This window comes from Schistocerca cancellata, chromosome 2 (genome assembly GCF_023864275.1).
Source record: "Schistocerca cancellata isolate TAMUIC-IGC-003103 chromosome 2, iqSchCanc2.1, whole genome shotgun sequence".
NCBI lineage: Eukaryota > Metazoa > Arthropoda > Insecta > Orthoptera > Acrididae > Schistocerca > Schistocerca cancellata.
Genome location: NC_064627.1, coordinates 698139284 through 698152518, shown reverse-complemented (window position 1 = coordinate 698152518; position 13235 = coordinate 698139284). Strand labels below are relative to the sequence as shown.

General features: G+C 39.9%; 1 protein-coding gene across 2 annotated transcripts in view; it reads right to left on the bottom strand.

The window, feature by feature from the left end:
- Positions 1-13235, bottom strand: part of LOC126162475 (protein brunelleschi) — a 272584-nt gene that overhangs the window by 67367 nt on the left and 191982 nt on the right. For both annotated transcript variants that reach the window (XM_049919012.1, XM_049919011.1), the window contains exons 15-16: positions 8139-8236; positions 6038-6264 (exon numbers count right to left, since the gene is read on the bottom strand). In XM_049919012.1, the coding sequence (XP_049774969.1) occupies positions 6038-6264; positions 8139-8236 (325 nt within the window). The remainder of the gene's footprint in view (positions 1-6037; positions 6265-8138; positions 8237-13235) is intronic.

Here is a 13235-nt window from a genome sequence, read left to right as displayed (position 1 = left end):
AGCTTTTTGTTGGTGTAGCTCATGCTCTGCTAGATAATCTTAAACTTCAGCTCATAAGTCATAACAACAATAATCCCTGCATACCACATTAGATTTGTTGCATATATAGCTGGTTAACTATCGAACGTTTATTATTCTAATCATTTACACACAACTTTGTGCTATTGTAGAAGAGTTCACACACTTACGCTCATAAAATTTATGCAAGAATTTAGCTGGCTGTTAAATTATTAGATACATTCCATGTACATGTAAGACTCTGCGCATCACACAATTCATATGTACCTATATTCCCTAATGTCAATTCTTTCCTTCTATGTAATGCTCACTCAGATGACCTCCAGCTCCCACCTCATTGCTATTCAGGTAATTCCATTACAACATTCATCTCCAGCATTTTGCTCTGTAAGTCAGAAAAAATATGAAAGACAACGTCACTGTCTCTCATCTTTATTCCTCCTCTTGTCCCCTCTCAATCAACTGATGAATAACTTAAAAAAGAAACAACTCTCTGCATATTTTAATCAGGTTATAAGTACACCCCCCCCCCCCCCCCACCATGAACCATGGACCTTGCCATTGGTGGGGAGGCTTGAGGGCCTCAACGATATAGATAGCCATACCGTAGGTGCAACCACAACAGTGGGGTATCTGTTGAGAGGTCAGACAAATGTGTGGTTCCTGAAGAGGGGCAACAGCCTTTTCAGTAGTTGCAGGGGCAACAGTCTGGATGATTGACTGATCTGGCCTTGCTGTTATGGTACTGCGAACGGCTGAAAGCAAGGGGAAACTACAGACGTCATTTTTCCCGGGGGCATGCACCTTTACTGTATGATTAAATGATGGTGGTGCCCTCTTGGGTAAAATATTCCGGAGGTAAAATAGTCCCCCATTCAGATCTCCGGGTGGGGACTACTCAGGATGACGTCATTATCAGGAGAAAGAAAACTGGCGTTCTACAGATCGAAGCGTGGAATGTCGGATCCCTTAATCGGGCAGGTAGGTTAGAAAATTTAAAAACGGAAATGGATAGGTTAAAGTTAGATAAAGTGGGAATTAGTGAAGTTCGGTGGCAGGAGGAACAAGACTTTTGGTCAGGTGAATACAGGGTTATAAATACAAAATCAAATAGGGTAATGCAGGAGTAGCTTTAATAATGAATAGGAAAATAGGAGTGCGGGTAAGCTACCACAAACAGCATAGTGAATGTATTATTGTGGCCAAGATAGACATGAAGCCCACGCCTACTACAGTAGTACAAGTTCATATGCCAACTAGCTCTGCAGATGAAGAAATTGATGAAATGTATGATGAGATAAAAGAAATTATTCAGGTAGTGTGGGGAGATGAAAATTTAATAGTCATGGGTGACTGGAATTCGACAGTACGAAAAGGAAGAGAAGGAAACATAGTAGGTGAATATGGATTGGGGCTAAGAAATAAAAGAGGAAGCCACCTGGTAGAATTTTGCACAGAGCATAACTTAATCACAGCTAACACTTGGTTCAAGCATCATGAAAGAAGGTTGTATACATGGAAGAACACTGGAGATACTAGAAGGTTTCAGATAGACTATATAATGTTAAGACAGAGATTTAGGAACCAGGTTTTAAATTGTAAGACATTTCCAGGGGCAGATGTGGACTCTGACCACAATCTATTGGTTATGAACTGTAGATTAAAACTGAAGAAACTGCAAAAAGGTGGGAATTAAGGTGATGGGACCTGGATAAACTGACTAAACCAGAGGTTGCACAGAGTTTCAGGGAGAGCATAAAGAAACAATTGACAGGAATGGGGGAAAGAAATACAGTAGAAGAAGAATGGGTAGCTTTGAGGGATGAAATAGTGAAGGCAGCAGAGGATCAAGTAGGTAAAAAGACAAGGGCTAGTAGAAATCCTTGGGTAACAGAAAAAATATTGAATTTAATTGATGAAAGGAGAAAACATAAAAATGCAGTAAATGAAGCAGGCAAAAAGGAATACAAATGTCTCAAAAATGAGATCGACATGAAGTGCAAAATGGCTAAGCAGGGATGGCTAGAGGACAAATGTAAGGATGTAGAGGCTTATCCCACTAGGGTTAAGATAGATACAGCCTACAGGGAAAATTAAAGAGACCTTTGGAGGACCACTTGCATGAATATCAAGAGCTCAGATGGAAACCCAGTTCTAAGCAAAGAACGGAAAGCAGAAAGGTGGAAGGAGTATATAGAGGGTCTATACAGGGGTGATATTCTTGAAGACAATACTATGGAAATGAAAGAGGATGTAGATGAAGATGAAACGGGAGATATGATACTGTGTGAAGAGTTTGACAGAGCACTGAAAGATCTAAGTTGAAACAAGGCCCTGGGAGTAGACAACATTCCATTAGAACTACTGACAGCTTTGGGAGAGCCAATCCTGACAAAACTCTACCATCTGGTGAGCAAGATGTATGAGACAGGTGAAATTCCCTCAGACTTCAAGAAGAATATAATTATTCCAATCCCAAAGAAAGCCAGTGATGACAGATGTGAAAATTACCAAACTATCAGTTTAATAAGTCACAGCTGCAAAATACTAACACAAATTCCTTACAGAGAAATGGAAAAACTGGTAGAAGCCGACCTCAGGGAAGATCAGTTTGGATTCCGTAGAAATGTTGGAACACGTGAGGCAATACTGATCCTACGACTTATCTTAGAAGAAAGATTAAGGAAAGGCAAACCTACATTTCTAGCATTTGTAGACGTAGAGAAAGTTTTTGACAATATTGACTGGAATACTCTCTTTCAAATTCTGAAGGTGGCATGGGTAAAATACAGGGAGCGAAAAGCTATTTACAATTTGTACAGAAAGCAGATGACAGTTATAAAAGTCGAGGGACATGAAGGGGAAGCAGTGGTTGGGAAGGGAGTGAGACAGGGTTGTAGCCTCTCCCCAATGTTATACAATCTGTATATTGAGCAAGCAGTAAAGGAAACAAAAGAAAAGTTCGGAGTAGGTATTAAAATCAATGGAGAAGAAATAAAAACTTTGAGGTTTGCCGATGACATTGTAATTTTGTAAGAGACAGCAAAGGTTTTGGAAGGGCAGTTGAACAGAATGGACAGTGTCTTGAAAGGAGGGTATAAGATGAACATCAACAAAAGCAAAACAAGGATAATGGAATATAGTCGAATTAAGTTGGGTGATGCTTCGGGAATTAAATTAGGAAATGAGACACTTAAAGTAGTAAATGAGTTTTGCTATTTGGGGAGCAAAATAACTGATGATGGTCGAAGTAGAGAGGATATAAAATGTAGACTGGCAATGGCAAGGAAAGCGTTTCTGAAGAAGAGAAATTTAATATTGAGTATAGATTTAAGTGTCAGGAAGTTGTTTCAGAAAGTATTTGTATGGAGTGTAACCATGTATGGAAGTGAAAAGTGGATGATAAATAGTTTAGACAAGAAGAGAATAGAAGCTTTCGAAATGTGGTGCTACAGAAGAATGCTGAAGATTAGATGGGTAGATCACATAACTAATGAGGAGGTACTGAAGAGAATTGGGAAGAAGAGAAATCTGTGGTGCAACTGGACTAGAAGAAGGGATCGGTTGGTAGGACATGTTCTGAGGCATCAAGGGATCACCAATTTAGTACTGGAGGGCAGGGTAGAGGGTAAAAATCATAGAGGGAGACCAAGAGATGAATACACTAAGCAGATTAATAAGGATGTAGGCTGCAGTATGTACTGGGAGATGAAGAAGCTTGCACAGGATAGAGTAGCATGGAGAGTTGCATCAAACCAGTCTCAGGACTGAAGACAACAACAACAACAACAAGCCAATTGGAAAGCTTTGAATTATTTATTACAGATTATGATGTTATGTTCTTCAGTCTGAAGACAGGTTTGGTTCGATGCAACTTTCATTTTACGCTATCCCGTGCAAGCCTCTTCATCTCTGAATAACTACTGCACCCTGCATCCTTTTGAACTGCTTATTATATTTACCTCTTGGTCTCCCTTTATTAGTTTTACCCCCCCCACACACACACACACTTCTCTCCAACACTAAATTTGTGATCCCTTCACATCTCAGAACATGTCATATCAACCAGTTCCTTCTTTTAGTCAAGTTAAGCCACAAATTTCTTTTCTCCCAGTTCCATTCAGAAACTCTTCATTAGTTACATGAGCTATGCATCCAATTTTCAGCATTCTTTTGCAGCACCACATTTCAAAAGTTTACATTTTCTTTGTGTCTGATCTGTTTACCATCCATGTTTCACTTCCATACAAGGCTACACTTCAGACAAAGTCTTCAGTAGATTTCCTAAAAAATAAATTTATATTCTATGTTAGCAAATTCCTCTTGCTCAGAAATGCTTTTCTGGCCATTGCCACTCTGCGTTTTACATCTTCTCTACTTCGGCCATCATCTGTCATTTTGTTGCCAAAATAGCAAAACTCATCTACTACTGTTAATACCTTATTTCCTAATCTAATTCCTTCAGCATTGTCTGACTTAATTTTGTAACATTCATTGCCCTTGTTTTGCTTTTGCTGGTGTTCATCTATATCTCTCTTTCATGACAATGTTCATTCCATTCAATTGCTCTGTCAAATCCTTTGCTGTTTGTGGAGGAATTACAATGTCATTGGCAAAACTCACAGTTTTTATTTCTTCTTCCTTCTCAAAATTTTTCTTTGTTTTTCATTACTGCTTGTTCGATGTACGGTTGAATAACACTGGGGATAAGCCACAACCCTGTCTCACTCCCTTCCCTTTAATTTCCTTCAAACTCTTCATAACTGGCATCTGGTTTCTACGCAACTTCTGTACAACTTTTTGCTTCCTGTATTTTAGCCCTGTTACCTTCAGAGCTTCATAGCATATATTCCAGTCATCATTGTCAAAAGTATTCTCTAACTCTACAAATGCTATAAACATACTTTTTGCCTTCCCTTAACCTATCTTCTAAGATAATTTGCATGGTCACTATTATCTGGTGTGTTCCTGCATTTCTCCAGAATCCAAAATGAGCTTCCCTGAAGTCAGCTTCTATCTGTTTTTTTCCATTTTTCTGTAAAAAAAAAAAAAAAAAAAGTGTTTATATTATGCAACCATAACTTAATGAACTGATAGTTCGATAATATCCACACCTGTCAACACTTGCTTTATTTGGAACTGGTGTAATTACAGTCTTCTTGAAGTCTGAGGGTATTTTGCCTGTCTCATATATCTTGCTTACCAGGTGGAATAGTTTTGCTATGGCTGGTTCTTCCAAGGATGTCAGTAGCTCTGATTAAGAGTTATAGATTTAGAGTTGCAATAATCAATACTGTGGATACACTTTTACTTAACATATATTTAACATCTTGAGTACACTACTACCTTCTTCAATGAATGGTTTAGGGAAAGTTGTGCACTTGCTATCTACAAAATGGTTTTGTCAGCTTGTGTTAAACAAGCAATATCCTCTTTTCAGTAAAATTAGGATCAATGTACACCCTTCCTCTCTCTCTTCTGTACAGAGAATTAATAATGTAGCTGAACAATGAAGAGTTAACTTAATTTTATTTATGAGTTACCAAAACACACAAAATAAAAAGAGGACAACAAAGATATGAACAGCATTTTATGACACTCAATCTCAAGAGCAACTGAGCTACAATTTTGTCTTTTATATTCCTTTGGTTCACAATGTGTTAGTTTTAGTTTCATAAATGGGTTGCAAAAATATTTATGCTGTTTACAAAACACACAAGAAATAATTATTCATTTTTTTCGTAGTTAAGTATATTGTACTGAAACAAAAAGCTCCGTTAATCTTAGAATTACTATCATGAACAAAAACTTCAGTTACAATAATCTTCAATGCTTGGTGTTTATAAGATGTCCTTTAATAAAAAGTATTGCAACTAATAGAAATGGCAAGGAAAACATAATGGTTTCTCAAAATGTTGTAGACCTTTCAGACAATGTCACATTGGCTCATAAAGACTGAAATGTGTTTTGGTATGTGGATAATGACTTGTCTTTAAAAAAAGTAACAGCAGCACAGTACCATTTTCATTAAAAAATCCAGGAGAAAGAAAATCTGCTACACAATAAAGGTAGACAGTGAAGCTGGCAGTAGCCCCAGGTTGCAATGGAAGCTGGGCTTGAAGGTTTTCTTGGCTCCATTGGAAAACTTTTTGCTGGACACTTGGCTCCAATGTAGACTGCACAGACACTTCCAGCATTTCAATAGGCTGCTCTCCAACATTGCTGATGGACACACTGCACTCCGCACTGCACAGTTGGATAAAGTACAACATAGCAATCAGATGATAAACAAAAACAGTAATAATACATTTCCTATTGTCTCAAATGTAATAACAAAGAAAATACCTTAAAAACTATTTTATCTCTGATGTATTAGAGCTCAATGACTGTATAGAAGTACACAGTCCAGTCACATTACTGTAACAGCCTGTCAAAAACCTGAATTACCAGCTTTTGCAGTGCGAACAGGCAGGAAGGGTGTCAGTGACGTTCAGGAAGGTACCAACCAGTATGTGGAAACATGCTGACTACAATGCTGTGGCCAGCTGCACTAGGTTTCTCAGCTGAGAATCCATGATGTGAACAGCCTGACTGAGGTCATCCCACAGATTCTTGATAGGGTTTAAATCCGGGGAGTTTGATGGCAATGAGAATACGGTAAACTCGTCCTGGGGCTTCAAACCACACACGTACACTGTGATCTGTGTGACACTGCACTGTTCTGCTGGTAGATGCTATTGTGCTGAGGAAAAACAAGTTGCATGTAGGGGTGGACATGGTCGCCAAGGATAGATGCATACTTGTGTTGATCCACTGTACTTTCCAGAATGACAGATCACCCAGGGAATGCCACAAAAACATTCCCCAGGCTATAACACTCTGTCCTCCAGCCTAGACATTTATGATGATTGTTGCAAGGCTGTCCACACTAATGGCCATCTGTTCGATGGAGCATAAAATGTAATTCATATGAAAAGGCCACCTGTCCACATTCAGCTGTCATCCAGTTGTGGACCAAGTGAGGTGGCGCAGTGGCTAGCACACTGGACTCGCATTCGGGAGGATGACGGTTCAATCCCATGTCCGGCCATCCTGATTTAGCTTGTCCGTGATTTCCCTAAATCAATCCAGGCAAATGCCAGGATGGTTCGTTTGAATGGGCACGGCCAACTTCCTTCCCCGTCCTTCCCTAATCTGATGAGACCGATGACCTCGCTGTCTGGTCTCCTTCCCCAAAACAACAACAACAACAACAACATCCAGTTGTGGTATTGGTGTGCAAATTCCAGCCTTCGTCACCAATGAACAGCAGTCGGCATGGTTGCATGAACCAGGCACATGATGCTAAAGCCCACAGGCAACAACATCCACTGAACAGTCATCGAGGAGACACTGCAGGTAGTCATTTAGCTCGTATGGCTCTCAACAGTTGCACATCTATTCCGCCATAGATCTCTGCAGCCGCCTTTCAACCCCGTCATCTATGGCCCATGATACAACACAGTTGCCTCGGCATCAGTTTTGGAAAGCGCTATTTTGCCATGCACAGTTTACTTTAACCATAATGGCATGTGAACAATTTACAAACCTAGTCATTTCAGAAATGTTTCCATCCTTGGCCCGAAAGGCAATGATCATGCCCTTTTGAATGTAAGATAAATAGCTCCATTTCCACATTACAACAACAACTGCACTGTTTTCCACATCACCCTGGCACGCTTTATGTACCCTCTACTGTTAGTGCTGCCACCTTCCATCTGTGAGTGGTCATGCATGTTGAAGTCTAACGTAGACAGGGGTGACATTAATGTGACTGGCCCATGTATGATGCAAGCAGTCACAATATTGTTTAATATATGATTTATTTATCTATGCCCATCTTAAAGCTGGATTGGGAAGGTTTGCGTGGGGTGAGACTACAGTTATCTAAACGCTGGCTACCACTCAACTCGCTCAAATGTCAATCAAAAACTTACTTTAATCAAATTATAAAAGACAATGAAGAAAATTGTGGTGTATTCTCTTGTTTCTTATAATGACTTGAACTGATTTAAGACATAGAGGAATTCCTGGTCAATTAACAAAGAAAGTATGTTAGAACAACATAACACAACACTTACGTTTCACCAGCATACAGTGTGATACTAGCACTTGTAACAACATGTGCTGCTGCTCCTAATGAGCTGAATGTTGTACTTTTTGGTAGTGATGTTGAAACCTGAAAAAGGGATATACTGAGATTAAAAACTGTGAATTTGATTAAAAGACTACATAAATATTCATTGCAATTATACAAGGCTACCGACCGGTCACACATTTTTACAGTTTTCCTACATAGAAAAGAATGGTGAACTAAGTAAGCGACGAAATGTACTTCAAATATATGTCTACAAGAAAAGATACAGACTTGGTAAATATTCTGAAGCTTGTTTAGTAGCTAGTAAATTACATAAGAATGGACCTACGTTTCAAATATCTATTCTCCATTAAAGTTGTTCTGTCAACAAGAAATTCAAAAGAGAAACAATCAGCACTTTTTAAAAATCGCTTTTTATTTCAATTCTCCTCTTTATGAGGTCAAATACTCCAACCAAGATGTTCAGAGAAGATTTGATAGTGCCCAAAAAATTCTCACACAAATGGATTAATTAGTCACTCTCTTGTAGTAACATTTCATACCAATGGTGGAAAAATATAGCACTGTGCACTAACAGTACAGGGTTCCAAAGCTACTATTGGAAATGAATGACTATTGTTATCAAAGACAACTACTAGCTATGGAAGTTATGAAAGCTGTCAGTGTCTTGCATTTCACTTACAATTTCCTTCTCATCCTGCTGTAATCTGTTGACTGGCTACCCTATGTGATTTCTTGTTTACTAAAATGTAAACTTTCACGGCCGGAAATATCATGTCCATTATAATTATCCGGGCTGTTATGCCGTGGTCGGTTGACGAATTCTGTGGTGTTTCCCAACGTTTCGTCTCCGACTGCGGGAGACATCTTCAAGGGGGTCCGTAGCTTGATGGAAGGTCCAATACACACACTGGCTCGCTACTGACTGAGTCAGTAGCAAGCCAATGTGTGTGTTGGACCTTCCATCAAGCTACGGACCCCCTTGAAGATGTCTCCCGCAGTCGGAGACGAAACGTTGGGAAACACCACAGAATTCATCAACCGACCACGGCATAACAGCCCGGATAATTATAATGGACATTTCTTGTTTAATCAAAGAGTTTCCACCAACATTTCTTCTTCACAACAGCAGAAACTCTGGCTCTAAAAGGACTGTGTTTAGTGATTCACATTAATGTGGGTGTCCACTGCTACCTTGTGAAAATAAATCACTCACATCTTCATTTCTCTCTGATTTGATTCTAAAAAACTTGTGTAGCTGCAGTGTACAATTATTCTCCAAAGGTCTGAGGCACATCATTAAAGTGATTCTTGTTTCAGTGAAGTTTCAAAATTTGATATAATGTGTTTCAACATCTTCATCTTTAAGGAGCATGGTTAGTCACATCGTGATGGTGGTGATCTATGTTGTAAGTTTGCTTGAAGCATAAATCAATAAATTCCATGTGCTTTAGATGCTATTTCCAACACAGTATTAAAAATTTTGTTTCTGTATAAGAAGCCCTATCTTGTATCAAAAATGTAATGCACCACTAACTCAAGGCATTTTTCCAGAGAGACTGAAATATGCTGTTTGTCAAACACCTCTTTAAGAAATGTGATAAGAGAGATGTCAATAACTACAACCTGTTGAATTACTGACTTCATTTTCCAAAGTATTTTAGAAGGCGATGTATTCTATAGTAGTATCTCGCCTTAACAATAATATTATCCTCAGCAAATCACAGTTTTGGTTTCAGAAGAGTAGCTCTACTGAGAATGCATTTACATGTTCACTCATCAAATTTTACAGGCATTAAATAACAATACAGGGTCAGCTGATATCTTCTGCAGCCTATCAAAGGCATCGACTCCGCAAATCACTCTTCTAGATAAACTGAAGTTTTATGGGATTGAAGGTATAGCCAATCAATTGATACTTTCATGTCTAACTGAAGGAAAGTAGAAAGTTGTGATTAGTAATTGAGCGTCAGCATGGCTTCAGAAAACATCGTTCTTGTGCAACGCAGCTAGCTCTTTATTCGCACGAAGTAATAGCCGCTATCGACAGAGGATCTCAAGTTGGTTCCGTATTTCTAGATTTCCAGAAAGCTTTTGACACCGTTCCTCACAAGTGACTTCTAATCAAGCTGCGAGTCTATGGGGTATCGTCTCAGTTGTGCGACTGGATTCATGATTTCCTGTCAGGAAGGTCGCAGTTCGTAGTAATAGATAGCAAACCATTGAATAAAACTGAAGTGATATCAGGTGTTCCCCAGGGAAGCGTCCTGGGACCTCTGCTGTTCCTGATCTATATAAATGACCTGGGTGACAATCTGAGCAGTTCTCTTAGGTTGTTCACAGATGATGCTGTAATTTACTGTCTAGTAAGGTCATCCGAAGACCAGTATCAGTTGCAAAGCGATTTAGAAAAGATTGCTGTATGGTGTGGCAGGTGGCAGTTGATGCTAAATAACGAAAAGTGTGAGGTGATCCACATGAGTTCCAAAAGAAATCCGTTGGAATTCGATCACTCAATATATAGTAATATTCTCAAGGCTGTCAATTCAACTAAGTACCTGGATGTTAACATTACAAACAACTTCAGTTGGAAAGACCACATAGATAATATTGTGGGGAAAGTGAGCCAAAGGTTGCGTTTCATTGGCAGGACACTTAGAAGACGCAACAACTCCACTAAAGAGACAGCTTACACTACACTCGTTCGTCCTCTGTTAGAGTATTGTTGTGTGGTGTGGGATCCTTACCAGGTGGGATTGACGGAGGACATCGAAAGGGTGCAAAAAAGGGCAGCTTGTTTTGTATTATCACGTAATAGGAGAGAGAGTGTGGCAGATATGATATGCGAGTTGGGATGGCAGTCATTAAAGCAAAGGCGTTTTTCGTCGTGGCGAGATCTATTTACGAAATTTCAGTCACCAACTTTCTCTTCTGAATGCAAAAATATTTTGTTGAGCCCAACCTACATAGGTAGGAATGATCATCAAAATAAAATAAGAGAAATCAGAGCTCAAACAGAAAGGTTTAGGTGTTCGTTTTTCCCGTGCGCTGTTCGGGAGTGGAATGGTAGAGAGATAGCATGATTGTGGTTCGATGAACCCTCTGCCAAGCACTTAAATGTGAATTGCAGAGTAATCATGTAGATGTAGATGTAGATGAATGTAATCAGGATAAATTAGTCTGATTGGGGAGAAATCTTCTATGGGGTTCCCATGGCTCAACCTTAGATCCACTGCTGTTCCTCATATATATATATATATATATATATATATATATATATATATATATATATATATATATATATATAAAAAGAAAGATGTGAGACTTACCAAACAAAAGCGCTGGCAGGTCGATAGACACACAAACAAACACAAACACACACACAAAATTCAAGCTTTCGCAACAAACTGTTGCCTCATCAGGAAAGAGGGAAGGAGAGGGAAAGACGAAAGGATGTGGGTTTTAAGGGAGAGGGTAAGGAGTCATTCCAGTCCCGGGAGCGGAAAGACTTACCTTAGGGGGAAAAAAGGACGGGTATACACTCGCACACACACACATATCCATCCACACATATACAGACACAAGCAGACATATTTAAAGACCAAATATATATATATATATGAATCATCTTCCATCTTATATACAACAAGTAGAATTAGTTCTTTTGAAGATGCCAAGCACAGCACTTAAATGTGAATTGCAGAGTAATCATGTAGATGTAGATGTAGATGAATGTAATCAGGATAAATTAGTCTGATTGGGGAGAAATCTTCTATGGGGTTCCCATGGCTCAACCTTAGATCCACTGCTGTTCCTATATATATATATATATATATATATATATATATATATATATATGAATCATCTTCCATCTTATATACAACAAGTAGAATTAGTTCTTTTGAAGATGACACTAGTATTGTAATCAATACAAGTACATACACAGTGACAGAAGAAGGGGAAGCAATATTCTTAACATATCATTGACTAATTTCCATGAATGGTCTTGTCCTCAGTTTTAAAAAGTTAAACACATTCAGTTCTGCCCATCTAGGAGTACTACACCAATGGTAAGTGTAACACACAAATAGTGGGGAGGCATGGACTGGAGTGGGGGAAGCGTCTAGCTGCTCATGGGAGAGTGGGCAGCCATCTGTGGGCTAGCTGGAGGTACAGTTACAGGTGGCAGGTGGCAGGTGGCAGACAGCTGGAGGGCACGATTTCACAGACGAGGACATGAAATGACAGCACACAATTACCTGATAACGGGGCACACGCACATGCACACACACAGGGTTGAATATGAGGTCTCTGGATAGGATTGAAACTTCTGTGGAGTTGAGGATTTTGATGGAGAGATTAACAACAGTGTTCTGGGATTGTTGTGGCTCTGGATTTCGTGGAGTGTTGGTAGGGGGTTTTGGAGGCTGTGGTAGGTTGAAAAGGTCAGCTAGGCAGGGTCTGGGTGCTATAAGGGGCCAATGAGGAGGAACACTGTGGGTAGGATGGGGGTTGGATAGTGGTGCCCCAAGGCAGGAGTAGGATGTCAGCAGGCTGGATAGATAACTTATGGAGGTGGTTTTTGGAATGTTGTTCTAGATGTTGGAGGGTCAGGATTTGAATTTGGGCGATAAGGTAATTAGTGGGGATTGCATAACAACAGTATTTTATCGATGGAGTGCAGGCAGTTCAGGGATGCCTGTGCTATGGAAATATGTTTTGTGTCCCACACCAGCTACTTGTCTCCCGTTATCTCATGACCTAGTCTGTGAAATCACGTATCCAGTAGATCACCTGTCCCCTCTACCTGCACCCCTAGCTAGCCCTCAGACAGCCCCCACTCTCCCATGAGCCACTAGACACTTCCTCCAACCTGCTCCCTGCCTCCTGCCTCTCTTCACCCCTCATCCCACACCACACCACCCCACCCCACACCCTCACCCCACCCTAGTACACTCACCATGGGCCCTGGGCCAGTAAAGAGCTGGCAGGCAACTGAGCACAATGTAGGGAGGCATGTATGTGTATGTGTGTGTGTGTGTGTGTGTGTGTGTGTGTGTGTGTGTGTGTGTGTGTTTCC